This window comes from Amphiprion ocellaris, chromosome 24, assembly GCF_022539595.1.
Source record: "Amphiprion ocellaris isolate individual 3 ecotype Okinawa chromosome 24, ASM2253959v1, whole genome shotgun sequence".
Lineage (NCBI taxonomy): Eukaryota > Metazoa > Chordata > Actinopteri > Pomacentridae > Amphiprion > Amphiprion ocellaris.
Genome location: NC_072789.1, coordinates 21918235 through 21943113, shown reverse-complemented (window position 1 = coordinate 21943113; position 24879 = coordinate 21918235). Strand labels below are relative to the sequence as shown.

Genomic DNA, 24879 nt, shown 5'->3' with positions numbered 1-24879 from the left:
ATTTTGAAACGTATATGATTTATTTGATCTAAAATATCATCGATAGCATTTATGAAAAGGAAATTAGAGATGGTCAATGATACACCCCTTTTTATCTACAGCACGGAAATTTGACGAATTTCCAGAAAACAGACATGGATATTTGTGAAGAACACCACACAGATCCTGCACAGGATATCAGCTGACCAGAAATGTCACCTGACCACATCTTATCTCACAAGACATCAGAACATGGACTTTCCCTCAAGTGTTGTCAGTAATGGTTGTGCAACACCGTACATAGGGAATAACTTTGTGTCTTTGTTTTGCTCAACGATGTGAAAAAATTATCTGGGTAAATCAATGTATAAAGCAGATTCATTTGTGATGGTGAATTGAGACAAAGACACACATTCATTCAAGTAAGGAGTGAAGTAGAGCCGTGATAGAATGGGATTACTTTCTGTAATCAGGGCATATTTGAGATTTGGACCATATCTAGTTAAATAAATGCCACAAGTTTTACACTGTCACTTCAACAAACTCTAAAGAACAGAATACATATTGCCATAATTTACACACTCCTACTCTGCAGAAAAGAAACATTTAATATACTGAACTCTTCATGAAATGCTAAAAAGGCAGGTTACAGTGAAATAAGCTGGAGACTCTGTGATATTTGTCATGGCTTTTCTCATACAAAATCTATTCAAATTCATCAAAGTTGTTCTCTAAATCAAACTCAGCCACTAACATATTTCTATGTACATATGAAAAAACATTTGTATGTGTTTTCTAAATTTTGCATGACGGGCAATGATGGGAAATTGTTGCCTTCTGCAAAATGTCAGTAAACATAGACACAACGCAACAACAAAGAGACTTAAAATCCCAACAAACACAAACAGATAGACGAAACAAGCACAGAGATGCGAAGTGACAACAAAAATAAATAAATAATCCCAAAGTCAAAGAAAAACAATTACAGGGAGATGTAAAATGACTAAAATATGCACAAAAGAAGTAAGAAGAGATGAAAAGTGTCAATTATACTAACACAAACTACCACAAAAAGCAACAAAAACAATTACAGATATGTAAAATGATGGAAATAAGTGAGATATGTGAGATGACATGCAAAACAAGCACAAATACATGCAAAGGGGAAACAAAAAGACACAAAACAGCTACAATGATACAAAAAGCAGTTCAATAAAGATCGAAAAAATAAATAAGAATAAACAAAACAAGCAAAAAGAGATGCAAAGTGACAATAAAGAGACACAAAACAACCACAAACACAATGAAAACAACAACAAAGACATGTAAAACTGACTGAAGGATACACAAAACAAGCACAAAGACATGCAAAGTGACGAACAGAAAGACACAAAACAACTAAAAAAATCTAAGAAGACAAGCACTATGCACAAAGGGATGCACAGTGACAAGAATACACAAACCAACTGCGAAGTCACAGAAAACACCTACAGAGATGCAAAATGACAAAAATATATGCAAAACAAGACCTACAACATACAAAAGTGACAACAAAGAGACAACAAAAAATGCAGACAACGAAAACAACAACAGAGAGATGCAAAGCGACTGGAAAATGCACAAAACAAGTACCAAGAAAAACAAAGTGGCAACAAAGAGACAAAAACAAGTACAAAGACATGAAAACAACGACAGTGAGATGCAAAATGACTTAAAGAAACACAAAACAAGCCTAAAGACATGCAAGGTGACAACAGAAAGACACAAAAAAACTATAAAGACAAAGAAAAACAATTACAATGAGATGAAAAATGACTAGAAATTCCACAAAACGTGTAAAAAGAGAAGCAAAGTGGCAACAAAGAGACACAAAACAAATACAAAGACAAAGAAAACTATTAAAAAGAGATGCAAAATGGCTAAAAGAAACACAAAACAAGCACAAAGACATGCAAAGTGACAGCAGAGCGACACAAAAAACTCCAGAGACAAAGAAAGCCACAAGCAAGAGATGCAAAATGACTAAAAGATGCATAAAAAGTACAACAATAAGCAAAGTGACAACAAAAACACACAAAAGAATTACAAGGACAAAGAAAACAACTATAAAGAAATACAAAAAAAGACTAAAAGAAACACAAAACAAGTACAAAGAGATGCAAAATGACAACAGAAAGACATAAAACAACTCCAAAGACAAAGAAAACAACTACAATGAGATGCAAAACAACCAAAAGAAACATGAAACAAGCACAGAGATGCAACATGACAATAGAAAAACACAAAACAACTCAGTGGAGATGCAAAATACACACAACAAGCATAATGAGAAGCAAAGTGGCAACAGAGACATAGAACAACTACAAAGACAAAGAAAACAACAGAGATCCAAAATGACTAAAAGAAACACAAAACGAACACAAAGAAATTCAGTGGCAAGATAAGGACACAAAATAACCACAAAGACAAGAAAAAACAACAGTGACGTAAAATGACAAAAAGAAATGCAAAGTAAGCACTACGAGATACAAAGGGGCCGACAAAGAGACACAAACTAATTACAAGGACACTGAAAACAACTACAGATATGTCAAATGACTTAAAGATACACAAAACAAACACAAAGAGATGTAAAGTGACTGACAAAGCAACTGAAAGACATAAAACCTGCTGCTTAGAGATACTTGGTTCACTACACTGATAAAGGACACCACTACAGAGATGTAAAATCCTGAAAAGATAAGCAAAAACAAGCATAAAGAGATGCAAAGAGGCAACAGAAAGACACAAAACAATCACAAGGACATCAACAATGATGTAAAATGACAAAAATACAGTAAAACAAAAATCAGTAAAACTCTAAAATAAGCTGTCTGGGTCAAAACATATTCAAATGTTTGAGCAGCACAGTAGCTCTAAGGTTCTGAAAGCCTTGTTTGCGGTTGTTTTTCAGATTCTCAAGTAGATGACTTTTGCATTGGCTACAGTTTTCACTTTTGGGATGTTTTTCCATTCAACACTGATGTAACTGAACCCCGGAGCCTCCAGAAGCTGCTGATAAGTCTTTCTATCACAGGTTGGATCGAGCTTTGTGGCGACACTGCACAGCTCTCCCTTTGTTATTAATTTCTTCGTATTAAAAGCCTCAGAACAGTCAACCAAATATGAAACAAATGAACCAAGTTTTATGCCTCCTCACTGGAGCTTTGGCTGATTTATGTGTCCGTTCCATATTCCTGATCACAAGATCTCCTGAATGGCTTTGATAAAATTACTTGATGGACCACTGAGTACTAGGAATCAACTGATATTGTTTATTCTGGGCCGATACTGATGCCGATTACTGTCAAGTCAACTTTATTGATATAGCATATGACAAACAATGACATTTGTCAATGTGTCAAAGGTCAACTTCAATTAAAAGCTAGAGAGTACATATAAATCTTTGGTAGGCATTTGAAGGTATCAAGAGCAGGTAAATAGTTCCTCAGACTGGGTGCAGAGACAGCGGTCACCTCTGTTTCTGAGTCTGGATCTATGAACTTTAAAGACCATCCGATTGGCCGACCTCAGCGCTAAAATCGGAGCATAGACGTGTAAAGCCTCAGATAATTAAGAAGGTAGCAGCCCATTTAACACCTTAAAAACAAGCAATAAAGTCTTAAAAACAATTCTGAAGCACATAGACAGCCAGCGGAGCTAGGCTAAAACTGGAGTGATGTGCTCCCATTTCTTTGTCCTTGTTAGAAGCCAGGCAGCAGCATTTTGTACCAGCTGGAGCCGACAAAGAGTTGCGATTGTCTAGACTAGCTGTTATAAAGTCACTGTGGGACAGCTAAGGCTTTACTTTGGCCAACAACCTCAACTGAAAGAAGCCAGTTTGGACAACAGAACTGATCTGTTTGTCAAATGTAAAAGCACTGTCAGAAGTCACACCCAGATTTCTTGAAAACGGTCAATTATAAACATCTAGAGGGCCAAGAACACTAATTGAGTCAACTGATTGGTGTGGATGGCTAAAAACAGCAGTCTCCATCTTGGTTTTGTTGAGACAAAGAGAATTGATATCTAACCATGATTTCAGATTCTCTAGGCAGTTTTGCAATGGCTGCAATGAACCTGCAGTTTTGAGTCTAATTGTTGGTAGGTAAATCTGCACATCATCGGCAAAACAGTGTAAGGAAATATAATGTTTTTTTTTTTTTTTGTTTTTTTTTAATGGACCCTAGGAGTAGCATATACAAAAAAAAAATAGTAAGGGGCTGAAAATGGACACTTTGGGGAGCCCACAAGAGAGGGGCTGCCGAGGAAGCGTATCCACCCAGGTGAACAGAAAAACTCTGTCAGTCGGATAAGACTTGAATCATTTAAGAGCTGTGCCTTCAAGACCCACACACTTTTCAAGATGGGATTGCAGGATAACATGGTTAGCTGTACCAAAGGCAGCAGTCAAATCTAAAAGACAAAAACAGCTGAATGTCCTGAATTGACAGTTAAGAGAAAATCATTAAAAATTTAGTAAATCAAGATTATTGGTAATCAAGAAAAGCTGATAATTCAATGTAATGTTTTAACAGCATGTACAAGTTGAGCACCCTGCTATTTATAACTATTAATAAGTGTGACTATACCTGGGTATGTAAAATAGAAGAAGGGGTGAATAAATTTGGACGCTCTCCTTTGTTTATGTGGGATTGACTGAGATTAATCAGTTTGTCTCGTGCAGTTATGTTTGCTGTTCATCTCTATTTAGTTGATCTTACACTTTTAAATCACTTTTATTGTCCACTAAGGTGCAGATCTTAAAGCCTTATTAATTATTGTCTTCCAGATTCTGTTTCAGGGTAATGTGTGGCTGCCTTCTAATCTAGCTGCTAGCTTTTAGCTTTAGCCTTTAGCCACTGCGAGAGGAGCTAATTTCCTTGTTTTTGTTTCTTGTTCAGTTTTTTCAGTCTCTGATCGAGAGACATTTCTGAGATTGCAGAGTGAAGACAGACAGAGAGAGGAGGTTGCATCAAACCTGAAGTAGCACATTTGTCGATAAGTGGTCCAAAAGAATATTGATACTAACAACTGGAAAGATTCCAGATATCAGCCCAATAATCAGCCAATCGGATAATCGATAATCGGATAATCCATCCCATCTGAGTGTGACTAAAAGTGGAGTGGGATGGAGAATTTTTTCAACAGGTTCAGTTACATCAGCAGATGTTCCCCAAGTCTCATGGTGAACTGGTGGTTTGGACACAAAGACTTGCTAATTCAATTCAATTTTCAATTCAGTTCAATTTTATTTATATAGTGCCAATTACAGTCAAATTGTCTCGAGACGCTTTACAGAACCCATATGCCTGACCCCCAGAGCAAGCCCCAAGGCGACAGTGGCAAGGAAAACACCCTTTTAACAGGGAAAAAAACCTTGAGCAGAACCCGGCTCTAATGTGGGGGAACCCATCTGCCTGCTGGCCGGGCGGGTTGAGAGGGACAGAAGAGGTAGAAAGGTAGAGATAGAGGGATGGAGGGATGGGAGAAGGGGGGGTGGGGAACAAGGAACATATAACACACAGTTGGACACATGTATGATAAGCTAGATGATACAAAGTACAAGCTAACATTGAAATTGATTCATAGGCGTAGGGTTCATAGGTGTAATGCAATAACGGTATATATATATTAAATATAAAGGTAGATAGAGAAGGGCTCAGAAGAAGAAGAAGCTTTTAAGTCTGGTCTTAAAAATAGAGGGGGTGTCCGCCTCCAGAACCCAAACTGGGAGCTGGTTCCACAGGAGAGGAGCTGATAATGAAGGCTCTGCCTCCAATTCTAATCAGATCCAACATTGAGGAATTAATTAAAGGTAAAGCCTCCTTGAACAGTCTAGTTGGGATAGGATCTAAAAGACATGTTGATGGTTTGGATGTAGAAACTATTGAAATGAGTTCAGAGAGATGTATGGGAGTGAAAAATTCTAAATATCCATCTGGTCTTACAGCCAATTCTAAAGCATCTGTACTCGATGATACATCTGTGACATTTGTAGGAAGGGCCAGAGTAATTTTTTCTCTAATCGTAATAATTTTATTTGTAAAGAAGCTCATGAAGTTGTTACTGCTCAAAGCTAAAGGAATACAAGGTTCAACAGAGCTCTGACTCTTTGTCAGCCTGGCTACAGTGCTGAAGAGAAACCTGTTGTTGTTCTTGTTTTCCTCTATTAAAGATGAATAATATGTTGTCCTGGCATTACCAAGAGCTTTTTTATAAATTACTAGACTATTTTTCCAAGCTACAAGCTACAACTTTTATTTTGTCTTTGATCCAAAGAGCCCAGAGTTGTTTCATTTGGCCTCACAACTGTGGAACTGTGAATCTGGCCAAAGGCTTTGATTAACATATTTTAATCAGTTAATTAATTTTCAGAAGAGAATGAATGGCTCATCATGTTGTACTTCAGTGGTGTTTAAACTATATTGTCCATCCGGGATCATGTTGGGGCTGGAATCTGTCCCAGCTGACACAGGATGAAAAAGCATCATACAATGTCAACACAGAGGCACTTTGTTTTTGTCAGGACGCCCAAGCACCCAGAGAAAATCCACCAGGCACCGTGAAAACCTGCAAACTTCACACAGCTAATCTGGAGATTTGAAATCCAAGGCCATGTAGCTGTTAGGCAACACTGCTATAGCCACCAAAACACTGCCCAAACATAACAAGGTAGTTTTGTAGTGCAAAACAAAAGCACACAGCAACAGCAAAATCTAAAACCTACTGCTGCTGAAAATAATGCAAGAGACGAATACTGGTAGAAAGCTGTTAATCATGTGTTAATATATTTATTTTACTGATCACTGCAGCCTAATTGGCACGTTACAGTTTGGCTTTAATACGTAATATAACACCGTAGTTTTTGTCCAACTCATTATTGATTGAATATTCTCTATAATAAATATAAATAGAATAACACATTTTCTACACTGTGTTCTATTAGTTGCAGCACAAATAGTGTAAAACGGTCTTGGCAGCAAATCAAAAACAAGAAAAGCACTCAGAGAGCACAGTACTCTGCTCAGGCTGTTCATTCCCCCATTTTTAGAAATGCAACTTTTTTTTAAATTAGCTATTGATGATCAGAAATCATGGCAACATAGAATGTGGCCATTTAAGATGACATAGTGTTCACTTGTTGTCATAGTTACGGTGCCACTATTTCGCAATGATACAGAAATCTTTAACAAATCCGCGGACTATATATAGACTATAAGCCGCATCACTACAAATTCTAATCAGTTGGTCCTTGTGTCATTTCTGACCTTCCCTGAAAATTTCATCCAAATCTGTTAGTTCATTTTTGAGTAATGTTGCTAACAGACAGACAAACAGACCAATCAACACCGATCATCACATAACTCTGCAGTATTCCTTGGCGGATTAATAAACACATATCTGTGCAACTTCTGCAACACCAACTGAATGCATGTAGGTTCCTTCAGCAGCGAGACGCATACAGTTTGTCATTCTGTAACTACACGGCTTTATTTAGTACTTTTAGCTCAAAAGGGTTGCAGATAAAATGTATACCTTCAGCTGAATCCTCTGAAAGCAATTTGGTTAAAGGAAACACTTCTTACAGGCGATTTAACTCCTAAGCTCTGAACATAGCCTCCTCCAAACCAGGTTACCTCCACAGCATCAGTTACCATGGTGATCTAAGCAGATTAAAAGAGAGTCAACTTTACGATACTGAAAACTCTGAGTTCAGGCTCAGCAGACCTGCTAATACAGTCATCACAGGGATTAACAAGGCAGTTTTGTTGTATAAGGAAAATGATGGAACACAGCAACACAGTGACTGGAAACAACGACAAAAAAAGCAACTGAAAACAAAAGTAAATAGCGACTGAAAAGCTTTTGCACGGCTGTATTTAAACCCAAACTATGATCTGTTCTCGAAGCTGGTTTTGGTGCCGAAGCTTAACTAAGCGTTTTTTTTTTTTGTTTTTTTTTTTGTTTTAAATTATTTTTTCAGCAAAAGCTCACTGTAACTAAAAACAGCAACATGAAACAGTGACTGAAAATAAAACTAAACATGGACTGAAAAGCATTTAAATTGGTATATCATAATCAAACTACAATGTTTTCCTAAAGCTAACCAAGTAGTTTTGGTGTCAAAACTCAACCAAGCAGTTTTGTAACATTAAAAAGAAAAAAGAAAAAAAAGAAAACCGGGGCGGAAAACACTGACTCTTAGAACAGTACAAGTAAAAGTGCTGTGCCTTATGCTTCCTTCATCTTACTTTTTATCAGTTCAGCTGTTTTTTTAATTGAAACTTGTGAGTCATGAGATATTAAACCCACAAGTTGCACAACATGGATGCAGACTAATGGGAAAAACAGGCCAAAAATCAAATGTTGTTATATCACAGTTTCACAGCTTTTATGTAAAACTAATTGCATTTTGGACCATCATGAGTAGTTATCATGGATTTAAATTTAATAATCCCATGACATCACAACACAAGTAATAAGCAACTTGTTCATGTTCTACATTCACTGACTGCACTTGGATGTTTCCCAAAGCGGACGTTTCCAAAGCTAGACAACAAGGAAATAAAGGATTAATGCAAACGTATTGGTAATCTCACAGTAGGTGGTAAACACATAGGGAGTTTCTTCATTCATTTAATGTTGCACAACAAAAGATTAGTGTGTGCTTTGAATGGCTTGAACCACTAATTGTTCTGCAATGTCTGTTTGTTTTTGATTAATCTGTTATTATGAACATTCGTTGCAATATTGTCTTTGGTAACAACCGTGTTTAGGTCTGACACACCCAGTCTGGTCTTTAAAACACTGGAGTCAGGATTGTAATTTCTTAGAAGACCTGTGTATGAATTTACAGTCACATAATTTCATTTAGTGTTGAGAGAGAAGCCGAAAGCAACAGTCAGCATGATGTTTGGTCTGAGGATCACCTTATTCCTGCTTCTGGCTACTGGAACAATGACAGTAAAAGGTAAGATGATTGTTTTTTGACCTCAGTCCATTTATTACACATGACCTTTAAGCCATGTTGAGTTTGCCCAAAGTTAAACAAGGACTGCAGCTCTGATTAGGAGTATCATTGCTGATTTTAAATTTTCCGATTATTGCTGCAGCTGTGTTTCAGCTTACGTTTAGTTGGTTGTCAGCCTTCCTGTACCATTTACTATCCTTGTGTAGTCTCACCAACAGATTTTTCAGCCCCTCTGGCGATTCTTTTCCATGTGGAGCCATGATGCAGACATACAGATAGTCAATAAGCACAAAACGGAGGAAGTTCAGCTACTGACAGCTGGTTTTATATCAGTGTTCATGAATTTAAGTGGATCGGAAGTCACAGGTGGAGTCAGTTTAGTTCCAGTGATCACAAATTTTCTAACCTGTGAATCACTGATCACATGTGTATTCACTTTAGGTGCACTGAGTTTCTACTTTGGGGCCTAAATTTCCAATGTAGTCTTTATTTATAGAGTAAAAAATGGATTTTTGATTAATGGAGGAAATGTGCTTCATTTCTGGTTTAAAATTAGAGAGGAGAAAATGTACTGGATTTTGAACTTTTTTTCAATGTTATTTTTCCCTTCTGACACCGGAAATTGCTTTTCAGTTTTTAGAAAATATAATACAAAGGTGGATCCCTTATGGCTGTTCCAAAGTCGAGGCTTAAATCTAAGGGTGGCCAAACTTTCTCCATCAGGGCCCCTCGACTTTGGAGCGACCTGTCTGAGGAGATAAGACCTGCAGAGTTAGTAACTTCTTTTAAATCACTACTTAAAACCCACTTTTATAGACTTGCTTTCATATGAAGTTTGCTTTTAGTTTTGGTGTTTAATTTTGTATTATGTCCTGTTTATTTTAAACGTTCTCTCTTGTTTTATTTTAATTATAGCTGCCTGGTTCTTTGGTGTGATGTCATCGCTAATTCTTTAATCCCTTATTTTTTGATTTTTAATTTGTAACTTTTAACCCTCCATCTGATTCTTAAATTTTTAAACTGCCTACTTCTCTTGTTTGATATGCATGCTGATCTTGCTAATTATCCATTTAACTTATTTTTACTATTTATTTTAATCGACTGCTCTGCTTTGTCTCAATATGTCTTGCTTGATTTCTATGTTGCACGTTGTAACTGTCAAAGCACCTTGTGAACATTGTTCTTCAGGGTGCTCTGTAAATAAAGTTATAAAAAATTTCACCCTCAGTTTAATTGTCCATTAAATCTCTTATTATATTTATTGTAACTGATGTCGGCATGCCTATAGAAGTGTAATCAAAGAATTAAGAGATTACATGAGTTAAAGTTATGCTGAAAATAAGATAGTAGTTTAAGATTTTGTAAATATACCTCAGCACTGTCTGGCATGGTTAGATGTCCACATGGATTCCACTCTCATGTCCGTACAGCAAATATGTGCTGCAACCAGCAGCTGACTAATCTTTCCAAATGCATATAAAAACTGATAATGAAGTGAGGCCTTCTATTAATGCGTCACTGTCTTATCTTCTCAGGGCTCAGTACTACTGTTCCCACCAGAGGAGGTGAGTCGAAACAGTTCATGTGAATGTCTTCACTATATATCACACTAGCAGTCATTTAAGTATATATTTTTGTAATTTACTGAAAAATATCTGACTGAACATGTGCATTTTAAAAATATTCCTCTATTGTAGATGGCTTGGAGTCCAGTACTGCTCCTGATCAAGGTAAAACTCTGTCTTTGACTATTCTTGGAAGGAGTAGAAGAAGCTATAAAGGAATTACTAGTTGAGTCCCAATGTGACTACAAATTAAACAAGAAAAGCACTCAGTGACCGCAGTCATAGTTACAGTGACGCCGTGTCTCGCCATGAAACAAAAATAGGAGTAATAATTGTTGATAATAGGAAATTTATAGGACATTCATTGACTTGAGGAAAAAAAAATTCCCATGTTTTCTATAAAAAGTAATTGCAGAGGTTAATAAGAGCAGAGTTCCTTCATAATAACTCAGCAGAGAAGGAACTCTGTAGAGAATCAACAAAATAAGGAGTTGCTTTTACCAACAGAAGAATGAATCTTTTGTCAGTGAATGTCAGGTGAAATAGAGACAGAGAAGGACTTGTTTCTTAAAGTGAAAAATATAATTATATAAGAGCGGAATAATTGAAGAAATCTGTCTGTAAATTCCAAATATTACAGAAGTAGACAACAGTGAAAAGTAAAAGATTCAAGAGAAACACAGCTTCAGTAGCTGCACAGTACACGGTAAGAAACATATTTACGGTAAAATTCCAGCAGCTGTGGTTGCTAGAACGCTACCATAAGATTACAGTTAAACATTTTCTTCAATGTATTGATACTGCTGATTTTATGGCTTAAAAAATGTGCTTCATTCCATATTTTACTGTGAAATGAAAGTTTTAACCTTTAAAAACAAAAAATGCATGAAAATGCAATGTAAAATAAAGTGACCTATTATAAATATTACAGCATTTTTCCATTATCAGCACAACAGTTAGTGTATTTAACATTTAATATGTGTATTTTTAGCATGATATATGTGCAAAAATTTTGGTTGTAGCTGTCATTAACATTAAAGCATATGTCTGTTATTAATACAAGGTACAAACTGTATTTTTATATGACATAAATGCAAGAATGTTACTTCTAAATATTACAGCAGTTTTCCATTATCAGCACACATACATACATTTACCTGTGAAAAACTGTACTTTTTGAGAAAGAAATGCAAAAATTACAGTATTGACTGTTCCATTAAAAAAACTATGCAAGAGTAGTGAAAAATGCTGTTTCAAAAGAAAAAAGAAAGTAAAAAATTGATTTTGTTCCCCGATTAACTTAATTACAGCGATCCAGTGTTATATAAACTGCACCAGACTGATTTTACAGAGATTTACTACCATGTCTTGACAGTTTTTTACTGTAAAATTCACCATGTCGAGAGCGACGAAGCAGATTTCCTCAAATGTGTTGAGGAAAAGTGTTCCTTTGAGCACAATTATAAGTAGAAAATGAAGAGAGGCCTTCCATTTATATATTATTCTCTTACCTTCTCAGGATCCACGACTACTGTTTCCACTACAGGAGGTAAATCTACACACGAACAGTCATTTAAGTATGCTTTTTTGCCATTTTAGATGGCTTGTTGTCCAGTCATCGACTTTAATTGGAAGTGGAAGGAGCTATAGGAGAACTACTATGTCAGTTTGGTTAATTATTGGCTGTACTTTTGATTTGTTGACATGAAACAAAATACCACATGTATTGTTTCTGAAGTTCTTAAAAACTTAATTATAGAACCAGCAATATAGCATATAACTGTTCCTTGGAAGCACAATGAAAAAAAAAACAGATACTGATGTGAGGGCTTTTATTAATGCATCACTACCTAATCTTCTCAGAATCCAGTACAACTGTTTCCAGTACAGGAGGTGAGTATACACACTGGCATTCATTTACTTTAAAATCACCAAATGGGTCATTTCAGAATTGGAGGACTTTTGGGCTTCAATTTTTTAAAAAAATAATTTTTTTTTTACGATTTCTGCTACATATTTATCAGTAGTAGGTAATAAACTATCGAAGGACTGATTGGCTCAGCTCACACATCAATGGTACCCTTTTTATTCCATTTTCTATTTGTTTGCTAACCCTACTCTAATCACAGTAACAGGGCTGCTAATCCATGCTAATGTTAGCTTTTTCCTCAAGAGTAGAAGCTAAATATTTAGCTTGTTGTTACTGCTGACCAAAAGGACAAACTTACTGATAGAAAAAAGTAAATATAATTTGTCTTTTCCAGATAACATGCATAACAGGGTTGCATGAGGTAGAGTGAGACATTCAATCAAGGCTGACAATGTTATGAAAATATGAAAAATAGAAGAAAAGTCATAGCTTTGCTCTACCCATTCTTCTGGAAAACATAAGAAAAAGTCTTTGGTAACTGGATGTCAGAAAAGAGACGGGGACACAAGTATTTTTCAAATGTGATGACTAAAATAATGTAAGACAGAAATACCAAACATCCCAGAACTAGACAACAAAGTCAGAGATTCAAAAGACACGCAGCTGCGACTGAGTACAACAACCTTAAAAAGGGTATTTCCTTAAATGTTTCAACAAAAAAACTAAATTAAAAGCACAGAATGAAATGAGGCCTTCAATTTAAAGTTAACTTTTCTTCTCCTACTGTTCCCACTGGAGGTGTTGAGTCTACACATTTTATTTACAGTAAATGTCTTCTCTCTTTATCACACTGGCAGCCATTTAGGTATATTAATTTTTTAAAAACTTTTTTCTCAGTTTTAACAAATAATAATGAATGTCAACCAATGTAACAGTTTGGCTCTTTGTTGGCCATTTGTGGAACAATATATCACTTCGTCTTCTTCAAGAAGTAATGGCAGAACCAACACTGCAGGTTCAATACAACTTAAAAACGTTCCTTGGAAGTTTGTGAGGACTTTTATTCATGCATCACTATCTTGTCTTCTCAGGATCCAGTACTACTGAATCTACTACAGCAGGTGAGTTTCCACACTATCAGTCATTTAACTACACTTTTAAAATGTAAAAAAAAAAAACAAAACAAAACAAACACATGGGGTTCAGTGGCTTGAGGCCCAGTCTGGAATATAATACTGATCCAAGTAAAACCCTGTGTTTGATTATAATTGGAGTTGTGAGAAGCAGAAGAAAACTATACAAGAACCACTATGTAGGACTGAGTCAAAACCATCTATAGTGTGTTCATGATAATGAATGTCAGCCAGTGCAAAATGAGGCCTTCTATTCATGCATCACAATCTTTTCTTCTCAGGATTAAGTACTACTGCTTCCACCACCACAGGAGGTGAGTCTTTACACTTCATTCGAATGTCTCCCATTTTTTTTGTTTGTTTTGTTTAGTTTTTTTTTACTAGTTTTTACTACATCTAAAATATAAATGAAAAAATATATGCATGAGGAGTGCTTTGGTTATAAACTAAATGCCATTAACAAAAGATGTTGATACTGAAGTGTTGAACTGCTATTTTAAATCCAATTTAAAAACAGATAATAAATTGAGGCCTTCTGTTTATGCATTGCTGTCTTTACTTGTCAGGAGTCACCACTACTGATTGCCCACCATTACGTGAGTCCACACACTTCATTTAATCATCCTTTCCGTCTACTAAAAATTATTTAAGTATATCTTTATTTCTGAATTAACATGTGTATGTTTGAAATATTCTTCCGTTTTAGGTCACTTGTGGCTTCTTTTACAAGGTAAAACCATGTTTTTGATTATGTTTGGAATTGGGAGTTGGAAAAACAAGCTATAAGTGAAACACTATGTGGAGCTGAATCACTGAGTCAGGGGATGTCAAAAAGTGAGTGTCCCATCAAAAATGGTTAAAGCTGACGATCACTTTTTGGCACAGTCCCCAAAGGATCTGATGTAAAATCCGCGAAGTGCATGAAGATGGGAGTAAATCAATCAACACTGAGCATTATTGCTGTTGTTTTGTAGTGCTTTCTTGCACAAACTGAACTGTTTCTACTAATAAAACCTTGACATATTTTGTGTTTTCCCCATACAGCATTGTTAGGCCGCTGGTCAAATAATGGTGAGTGACGTTTAATAAACTTGATGACTCCACTTTACATTTACCACTCAAGTCATGGTGGTGTTCTGGACTGCATCACCTTAAAAAGATTTCCTAAGGTTTTGTCCACCTCATCGATGTTGTGGAAGTTCAGCGAGGTCAAGACAGGATGAGGAGGCAGACACAGAGACACAATGGAGACTCAGATGACTTAGGTTGTGAGTAAGGTTTACTGAGGTCAGGAGAAGTTACACCAGCAGAGCAGCAGTTCATGTGTGCAGTGCCAGCATCAGTTCTGAGGATTCTCTCTGATCTTCTGGTATATATTGTAGTTGGGAGAAGGTCAGATTTACATTACAGACCATTACGGACACAACTCGTCTGCTTCGTCACGTCAGAATAAAAAATATCTAACCTTGACCAGAGCAGAGTCCTAGCATATCTCCATATACTGACCTATACAATATATGAGATCCTCTGACATGGGACTAATGTTGTACAAAATCAGCTGTTTTTAAATGGAGTGGTTTATTTGTGAAATATTTATGCTTCACTATCTTATCTTCTCAGGATGGAGACCTACTAGAGGCCATGGAGGAGGTGAGTCTGCACACTTTATGTTAATGTCTTCCTTCTTTATCATAAATTAAGGAATTTTAGTACATTTTTCAAATACACATCGAACAACTTGAATTAACGTGCATCTTTAAAGCATGCCTGCTTTTTAGATCACTTGTGGCCTTTTATACAATAGAACCATATCTTTGATTACGTTTGGAATAGGGAGTAGCAGGACAAGCTATGAAAGAATCACTGTGCAACTGTGAGATCCCTGTGTTGTGCCAAAAATGTGAGAAATTGTTAAAGTATCCCATCATCAGTGTATGTCTACAGCTGCTTTTATCAGGGTCAGTAGTCACAATGACACACAGAACTGTACTTTCATTCGTGGTGATAGCAAAAGTGTGGGTTTATGAAATTTTAACGTTTCTTCTAACCAAACAGTTGTGACCAACGAAATGTTTGCAGTTTATGACATAACAAAGCATCACATTTACAGTTATAGGTAATACTTTAGCACTATCACTGATGTGTAGGCTTGATATGTCTAATATCATTGTTTCTACTGTAGTTAACAAGATTCATGGTTGGGATTTTTCTATAGAATAAAAACAGATATCTTTCGCAAAAAAATCTGTGAACTATATACCTTGAAATATAACCTCCCTAAATGAAATCATCATTCTTATACCATCACAACATCATTGTTCAACGGTGATGACCGCTTTTTGGCACAATACCTGAAGGATCTCATGCAAATTAAACTTTGTGCATGAAGACAGAAGTAAACGATCCGCACTGAGCATTATGACTGCTGTTTTGTACTGTTTCTTGCACAAATGGAACTGTTTCTACGAACAAAACCTTGACGTATTTTGTGTTTTCCTCATACAGCATCATCAGGTCGTTGGCCAAATAATGGTGAGTGACCTTTAATGAACTTTAATACACAGCCAATGATCTACTTGTGAGGAAAACTTGTGAACTCTAATGCAATCCAAGATAACAGCTGGGACAATAAATCTACTTTTTGTATTTATTTGTTATTATTATTGTTATTATTATCATGATTAAATATTTATTCATTATTATCTTCTCAGGACATGGAGGCCCTAGAAGAGGTGAGTCTGCATCACAAGAGAAGCAGTTTTGTTATATTTTTCAAATACAAACTCAGAATTAACATGTGCAACTTTAAAATATTCCTTCTTTTTGAAGGTTTGCTGTCCAATCTACTGAATAATTCTAATCAATGATACAAGGATATGGCAGTCATTATTTTAAAATGTTGGAAGAAAACCAGAATTGGATGTTTCATTAGGTCTGATACTGGATCTAGTAAGAGACTAGACGCTTTTGATTTGGGGAAACAATTTCTAGTGACTGATTGTGTCAAAAGCTGCAGTTTTCCATTTCAGAAAAAAAAGTAAAAGAAATATGTGTTTTCTACTTATTTTAATGTCCGTGTCAAACAGGATTTCAGGGGAGTTTCCGTCCTCGCAACCCCAGAGGTGAGTGACTTTGGTAGTAGTTTTTTTGTTTGTTTTTGTGAGCATATTAGAAAGTAACATTGAAGACTGACCAGAGTTTGGGTCAGTATTTTAGGGCAGAACTGAAATAAACTAGATGAATAACAAAAGTTCTCAGAAGTTACCTCTCCAGTTTCTGAGTTTCAGAAACTTATTTTGATCTAAGTCTTTACAATGTAATACCATATTATTTGAAATGTTTTGAGCATGTGTGTTGTGAAATATTGGATAAAGAGTCACAAGGTGGAACATTGTACAGCACTGGTTTAACTAGTAGCAGCTTATTGTACATTATTAACTTACCAGCCCATCAGTTTTTCTTAATTATTAATTGCAGTCAATAAGAATGAGAGAAAGGTAGTATATTTTCACTCTGAAGTTCTGAATTAACGCATTTTTCAAATATTCCTCCCATTTGAAGCCCTGCCATCCACTCTGCTGAATAAGCTTAATCAAGGTAACGCTCCGTATAGCAAATATTGAAGTATGCATTTTAAAAGGTACATGAATGTGTACATTTTTAACATATTTGCCTATTGTAGATGGCCGGCTGTCCAACTTCCTGAATAACTTCAATCAAGGTAAAACCATATATGGCAGTTATTTACAGATAGTTATAAAATTTCCATTAAAAAACTCCAAGTGAATGTACATTTTTAACACATTCCTCCATTTTAGATGGCCGACTGACCAGTTTGCTGAATAATCTCAATCAAGGTAAAACCTCATCTGGCAGTCAATTAAATATATTTTTCAAATTTACATTAAAAAAACTCCAAATTAACGTGTATTTTTAACACATTCCTCCATTTTAGGTGGCCGATTGTCCAGTCTGCTGAATAATCTCAATCAAGGTAAAACTGGCAGTCATTTAAGTATATTTTTAAATTGTTGAATGTCAGACAGTATATAATAATGATGATTTAGAGATTCTTTGAAAATATACTTTTAATAACAGCGACTTAATGTACATTTTTTAACATATTTATCCATGTTAGACGGCCGATTGTCCAATTTGCTGAATAACTTCAATCAAGGTAAAACATCATCTGTCAATCATTTACAGATAGTTTGAAAATATACATTTAAAAACACTGACTTAATGTACATTTTTAACACATTCCTCCATTTTAGGTGGCCAATTGTCCAGTCTGCTGAATAATCTCAATCAAGGTAGAATCCTATATGGCAGTAATTTACAGATGGTTTGAAAATTTACATTTAGAATCCCTGACTAATGTACATTTTTAACACATTCCTCCATTTTAGGTGGCCAATTGTCCAGTCTGCTGAATAATCTCAGTCAAGGTAAAACCCCACATGGCAGTCATTTAAATACATTTTTAAAATTTCTATTAAAAACACTCCAGATTAACGTGCATTTTTAACGCATTCCTCCATTTTAGGTGGCCGATTGTCCAGTCTGCTGAATAATCTCAATCAAGGTAGAATCCTACATAGCAGTAATTTACAGATGGTTTGAAAATTTACATTTAGAATCCCTGACTAATGTACATTTTTAACTAATTCATACATTATAGGTGGCCAATTGTCCAGTCTGCTGAATAATCTCAATCAAGGTGAACCCTGCCTGGGACTCATTTAAGTATATTCTTTATAGATACATAACAAAAATTTAACTAAACATGTACATTTTTAAAATGTTCTCTCTCTTTGAAGGTCCACAGTCCAGTCTGCTGAATAACCTTAATCAAGGTAAAACCCCATATGGCAGTTATTTACAGATAGTTGTAAAATATACATTTAAAAACACAGACTTCATGTACATTTCTAACACATTCCTCCATTTTAGGTGGCCGATTATCCAGTCTGCTGAATAATTTCAATCGAGGTAAAACTGGCAGTCATTTAGGTATATTTTTAAATTGTTGAAGGTTAGACAGTATTACTAATTATTTCACAATATTGCCCCTTATATCAGATGCTGGATATTGTTGCAGAAGTGTTGAAGTGCTTTTGATTTGAGAAACAATTTCTAGTGAATGATTGTGTCAAAAGCTGCAATTTTCCATCCAGACTCTACATTGTTGTTACAATGTTACATGAAAATGACTTGATTTCATTCCTGAAGGTTATATATTGAGGCTTACAGATCATAGAAAGATTGTAAAAGAGAGAATTTCTTTAATTTACATAAAGCCCATCTTTAAATCAGATCAACTTCAGTCTTCCAGTGATAATTCTGCTTTTAATGAGTGGATGTTGGTGTTCTTGACTGCATCACATTTAAAAGGATTCTTAATTTTCTGTCCACCCCACTGACACGAGCCCATAAAAGACATGTATATAACAGCAGCAGTATATCCTGCTGTGTGGTTGAGAAACCTGTTGCATGTTGCTGTCTTTGTGTTGCTACTAACGATGGATTATGTTGGTCGTCTGGAGTAAAGCCTCAATATTACACCATTTCTGCTGCCACCCAAAACCTGTTGTAACTAAACACCACACCACCCATTGACCTACTGGTATTATTTATGGATAATAGTTGTAGTAACCATAAGGTATCCACTAGTTGTTGGGAGAGAAGCAGGAAGTATATCTATAACTAGACTAAAACATGTGTTTTCTAATTATTTTAACATCTGTGTCAAACAGGATTTCGGGGGAGTTTCCGTCCTCGCAACCGCAGAGGTGAGTGACTTTGGTAGTATGACATTTAAATTTGGCAGCATGTTCATTAATATCTTCTTTTAAAGCACATTCGAAAGTGGTAACGAAGCCTGATCTGTATTTAGGGCAGAAGTGACTAAGTCTTTACAATTTAATCACATTTTAGTGAGTGTTGAATGCGTCCAACTGATTTATTGCTTTTAAGGATGTCACATAGATAATCATTTAATTAGATATAATAACATTTTTTTTTTCCTGTCGAGCTGCAATACATGTTATAATTCCTGTGTGACTGGCTGATACAGATCCACATTAGCTCTGAGGAGGAGTTGAAGATGCTCTCCTTGATTTTGTTCCTCCAGTGCTGTTCTTACTAACTAAAATACATGTTTTCTAATGATTTTTCATGTCTGTGTCAAACAGGGCTGAAAATATATGATCTCATTCGTGGCAATGGTGAGTGACTTTCGGAGTCTGTTATTGAAATTTTTGCAGAAAGTTCACTGATATCTTTAAAATTTGCAATCAAAAGCAGCATCTAAGACTGAGGTGGAGGTAGTATTTTGGGCAGATGTGGGATTAACGAAGTAATTTACAGAATTTCACCTTGGTTTATAAGTTAATTTAATATTATGCTATCCAAGAAGATGGAAAACAATAAAGAAGAAGTTTGTAGATATATTGGGGTGGATATTTTATAAAGAAAAAAGGGGATCTTTACAGTATATCATTGTTATCATACAGACAGTTGGACTTGAACAATTTTCTTCTGCAAAAGTACCAACACCAAAATGAAAAAATACTTTAAAAAAAAAAAAAAAAAAAAACTAAACTTTTTATGTATTACTTTTGGAAACATAGAAAGTGCTTTCCAAACTAGAGGTTTGGAGGGGGTCGGCCAGGAAATTAACAAACGTATTCTCCAAAATGTTTGCTGGTTACTTGTTTACTGACAAATTTTATTAACAGATTTGCATCCATATCTTTGCAGGAGGCGCCTCTAGGCCCAGTCCAACTCCATCCACCAGACCCAGTCCAACTCAACCTACTGGACAAAGTGAGTCTGCAAACTTTATGTAAACCTAACTTGCCTATTTATCACATGGTAGTCTTTTAATGATATTTTAAAAACTCTTAATTTGCATTTTTATAGTTTCTATATTTAGAGAGAGAATGCGGTAGATTCTCTTCATTTAAAAAAAAAAACAACAAACTCCTCACTGATTATATTTGGGGTAATATATGTAAGGATGTTAAAGTTACATAGAAACACAACTTAAAAATGCATTTATTAAGATTATCCAGTCAATTTTTAAAAATGTGTCTCTCTGTAGATATCAGTTGAATTTAGTATGTAAAGGAGATGTAAAGTAAAGCTTAGCTGATTTTCAACTTTGTGTAATTTGTCTTTTTCTTACCCAGATGACGGTCTACTTGACTTGGCAGATGCTCTTCGTCCAGGTAAAGTTGTCTGTGATGGATGTTACAAAGAAAAACTCATATGAAAGAGTTCTTATAGGACCATAAGATCCAAATGCACGACCAAAAGCCAGTTACTTGATAGATTTATGGGTTAAAAGTGCCACGATGTGGGAAAAAAAAGTCTACAACCAACTTTAGGCAAAATTTGGTTTGAAAAAAATCCTGGAACCTGTAGAGATGAGGATTTTATTCCTGAATTCCTCGACTCCTTTCACACAAATTTTCTTCCACTACCAATAAATGCCGATAAATTCTACAAATTTTTGGCTAAAATATTACATTCAGAGGACCAGACAGTTTCAGCATAAGTCTTCTAATAAATAATTTGTTCTATATTCTTGTTCCTACAGCTGAGAAATCAGATCAATAAGGGGAGTCTACAGACCTCCATTCTTATTATTAAGCAAGCAGCATCACAGTGGGATTTCAGTAAAACAAACATTTATTCTTTACAGTAAAGGTTATCTGATAGAAATATGCACAGCCCTAAATAAACAACATGGAGCTCATTATATAAGAGATACTTGGAATAATTTTTGAAATGTCACATCTGAAAAAGCCAGCAAAAATTTACTTCTTCCTAATCAGAGCTGTAAATTAAAGATTAGAAAATCCAGCCTTCTAACAAGGCGGCCTCTTCAGTAAAAGGCCACCTTTGAAAACCTTCTGAAAATAGCTGTCAAATTGTTTTTATTACCAGGTACAGCTTGGTCTCTGTACCGAGATGTCCAAAGTGGAGAGCATTCAATTGGTTGCTCAACATTTTTTTTAGCAAATCCAAAGTGGAGAGATCATTAAGCATTGATTCAGAGCACAGATGATTTCAGCCAGATGAGTTACCTGCGTTAAAAAGGCAGCTATAAAGCCTCAAACTGGTATTTGCAGCAGGCTTTGGAGTCTGAAAACATCCGCACAAAGCTGCTCAGGTTTTTCCTTTGATGTTTCATTTGTCTTTAGCTGTCAACTGAATTTAACATAACAAGGAGATGTTCAGTAAACTTAAGCTGATTTTAAACTTTGTGTAATTTGTGTTTTTCATGCCCAGATAACGGTCTATTTAACTTGGCAGATGCTGTTGCTTCAGGTAAAGTAATCTGCGATGGAAGAACTCTGACAAGAAAGAGTTTTCAATTATGTGCGGCACATAGGATCCAAATGTTCAACCAAAATCCAGAAAAGGAGTTTATTTTTTGATGATTTCTGATGGAAACGTGATACCAGACAAACACTTGTTACTTGAGGTGTTGAGAAACGTCTCTGACATTGAAGTTAATGTCACAAATGACCGATTGTTTGATAAACAGTGACACCATGTGGACATTTTCAAAATCTGGTTTTAAAAAAAAAAAAAAAATCCTCGAAGGTGTAGATGCAAGGATTGCATTCCTCGATTCCTTGATTCCTTCCAGGCACAGTTTACTTCCACTACAACTATAAATTTAACAAATTTAGAGCAAATTTAAAGTACCCAGAAAACTGTTTACTAAAATGTTACTGTCAATCTGTTGTTAAGAGATAGCTCAAAACACTTATTTTCAATGTGTAAAAGTCTGATGAAAGGTCCCTGACATTCATGCAACACAACTATATATCACTGTGACTATCTGCATGATGATATACATGCACATTAAAGAATTTTTTGCTAAAATATTACATAAAGAGGATCAGACTGTTTCATCAAAAGTCTTCTATTAAATGATTTGTTCTATGTTCTTGTTCCTACAGCTGAGAAACCAGGCCAAGGAGGTGAGTCTACATAAAATATTTAGTCTTTTAAGTAAATGTTATCCGTCTCAAGTGGCCTCTACCACTGTTAGGTCTAAATACACAACACTGGGCTAAATGGATTAGAGATACATAGACATCTGGAACAGCCTGCTTCGTATGCTGTCTCTGCGACCCAGCTCCGGATAAGCAGAAGACGATGGATGGATGGATACAATAGAAATGAAATCCAACAAGTCATTGTCGTCGCAAAAGCACAAGGCGGCCTCTTCGGTGAAGCGCCACCTTGTAAAGTCTTCTAAAAATGGGTACCAAATAGTTTTTTAATAACAGATGCAGCCTGGTATTTGTTCAAAACTGAACAAAGATCATTGATTCAGAGCACAGATCTAATCAGTCTAATGAAGGAAAGCTTCTATCAGTTATCTGCAATAAAAGATGCTACAGCATCCTGAGTCTGTAAAACACATTAATAAAAAGAGGAAAAAAACGCAGAGCGGCCACCAGAACTCACTAATTTAGATCAGTGTATTTTGTGTTTGCCCCATCCACAGTCTCGCTGAGAGTTTAGGAAAAACAAACAAAAATGGCAACTATGCTTGTGTTTCTAATTTGACTGAGATAAAGAAGTAGTTTACTGTAAACTCTAATCTCCCCGTCAGATTTCCAGGAAAATGTGCTCCAAAAACTGGACACAATTGATGGGGAAGTGAAACAGCTCTTCCGCCTGCTGCCACGGATCATGGCTCAAAGACCATCAAAGTGAGACTCTGAGGTGAGTGAGGAAAATAATGAACTTCCCCCTTTTCATTAATTAAAACATTCTTTTTTGGCTTTAACACATTTCCAACCATCCAAACCTTTATTTACTGATTGAACTTTGCTTGTGTTTTTAGATGAGAAGACGATGGGTCGGATGACGACGTCTTCCTGAACATGTCTGATCCTATTAATCCTTCTTCCTGATCAGATTTTAAACATTTACTAAACACTGTCATTTAAATGTTTATCAGGAGTGTGTTCTTGCATGTAGCTGTTTGACAGTGTGCATGTCTCTATAAGATCCAAGTATGATGAAAGCATGAAAATCAGGCAAAGACAACAAATACTGAAGAATCAATAAAGATGATCTTTGTGAATATTTGTGTACTTTTGTTTGCTCTAAACTCTTTGGTCAGACATGGTGCAGAAACTTTGCAGGAGGGGAAAATGCGATGAAAACTCTAATTCAAGATATCTGTAATCGTGAGACAAAATTCACACTTTTATTCATGTGCTAAAATAATCGCACAAGGGTTTTGTCTTCATCAATTAGCCTTTCAACACGATTGTTAACACAATGTAGCATTAGAACACAGAAGTGATGGTTGCTGGAAATGGGCCTCTGTACCCCTATGGAGATATTTCATTAAAAATCAGACATTTCCAGCTAGAATAGTCATTTACCACATTAACAATGTCTAAGCTGGATCTATGATTAATTCAATATTGTCATCATTGAAAAAAAAAATTTTCATTCAAAAATAAGGACATTTCTAAGTGACCCCAAACTTTTGAACGGTAGTGTAATTAACAAAGAGTTAACTAAACCAGTGGATGTTGCTAAATCAAAGAACCAAATGAAGCCAAACGAAAGCCAATGGAGTTACAGAAATTACCTACAAGAAAACAACAATACTAAACCTAAAGACACAACAGCAACACCCATGCGACACCAGACTCCAGCAACTCCTGACCTGGTTATACTGCCGCTAATAGAAGTTACATGTTGTGCACAATGAATCACCAAGATGACATATTATATCACAGCCGCTTTTGCTGTGAGTTTGGAGTTAAACCCCAGGTGTGGTGATGATTGCTGCAGTTTCACTGGATGAAGGTGGAGGGAACTGGGTGATGGTCCAATCGGGCACAGCAAGAGGTGGGCTTCAGAGCAGGTCAGGAGTTCCAGGACAATCATCCCTGATCGGAGACAGGTGAGGTCTGGAGCTACACAAACCAACACCCCACACAAAGGATGTACCACAAAACAAGAAGGCATCCAGCCACCAGGGGCCGCAACATCCTCCCACGTGACCCCTTCCAGAACCAGCTAATTTTTTAACAAGAAGCAAAATTTTACTTCCATACTTTGAATTTCCAAGCAACAGGCCTTCAAAGTACATTCAAAACATTGCACTTTTCAATTTGCATTAAGTTTTCCACCATCCTTTACAGTACAGGGATAAACACATGGAATTTTCTGGGCTGAAAAACACATTTGAGATCAGTTAAAAACTGCAACTAAATAAAGTTTACATCCACTCCAGGAGTTACAATCTGAAACCAAAATCTGTTTTAT

At 35.8% G+C, this 24879-nt stretch overlaps 1 protein-coding gene across 15 annotated transcripts; it reads left to right on the top strand.

Moving 5' to 3' along the window:
• The first annotated feature begins 8841 nt into the window (after window positions 1-8841).
• On the top strand, window positions 8842-23677 carry LOC111587281 (putative uncharacterized protein DDB_G0286901). 15 transcript variants are annotated; one of them, XM_055008115.1, is made up of 33 exons: window positions 8842-8992; window positions 10528-10557; window positions 10690-10722; window positions 12077-12106; window positions 12421-12450; window positions 13519-13548; window positions 13842-13874; window positions 14127-14156; window positions 14267-14290; window positions 14605-14631; window positions 15181-15210; window positions 16066-16092; window positions 16272-16292; window positions 16647-16682; window positions 17122-17157; window positions 17243-17281; window positions 17379-17417; window positions 17516-17554; window positions 17699-17737; window positions 17835-17873; window positions 17970-18008; window positions 18107-18145; window positions 18242-18280; window positions 18381-18416; window positions 18514-18552; window positions 19317-19352; window positions 19755-19787; window positions 20323-20388; window positions 20754-20792; window positions 21883-21897; window positions 22539-22559; window positions 23201-23313; window positions 23435-23677. In XM_055008115.1, the coding sequence occupies exons 1-32, from the start codon at window positions 8929-8931 to the stop codon at window positions 23302-23304; spliced, it is 1182 nt and encodes a 393-aa protein (XP_054864090.1). In that variant the 5' UTR covers window positions 8842-8928; the 3' UTR covers window positions 23305-23313; window positions 23435-23677. The 15 variants fall into 15 exon arrangements, with proteins under 15 accessions (XP_054864090.1, XP_035798313.2, XP_054864092.1 ...); XM_035942420.2 differs by having other exon boundaries at window positions 21859-21897; XM_055008117.1 differs by lacking the exon at window positions 17699-17737 and having other exon boundaries at window positions 21859-21897.
• Window positions 23678-24879: the final 1202 nt, after the last annotated feature.

Bases quoted from the DNA above. Each gene is read 5' to 3' on its own strand.
- LOC111587281 (XM_035942420.2), top strand. From the start codon at position 8,929: ATGATGTTTGGTCTGAGGATCACCTTATTCCTGCTTCTGGCTACTGGA. The intron at 16,683-17,121 runs GTGAGTGACTTT...TCCCATTTGAAG, and splicing joins CCGTCCTCGCAACCCCAGAG to CCCTGCCATCCACTCTGCTG. The intron at 21,898-22,538 runs GTAAAGTAATCT...TTGTTCCTACAG, and splicing joins GGCAGATGCTGTTGCTTCAG to CTGAGAAACCAGGCCAAGGA.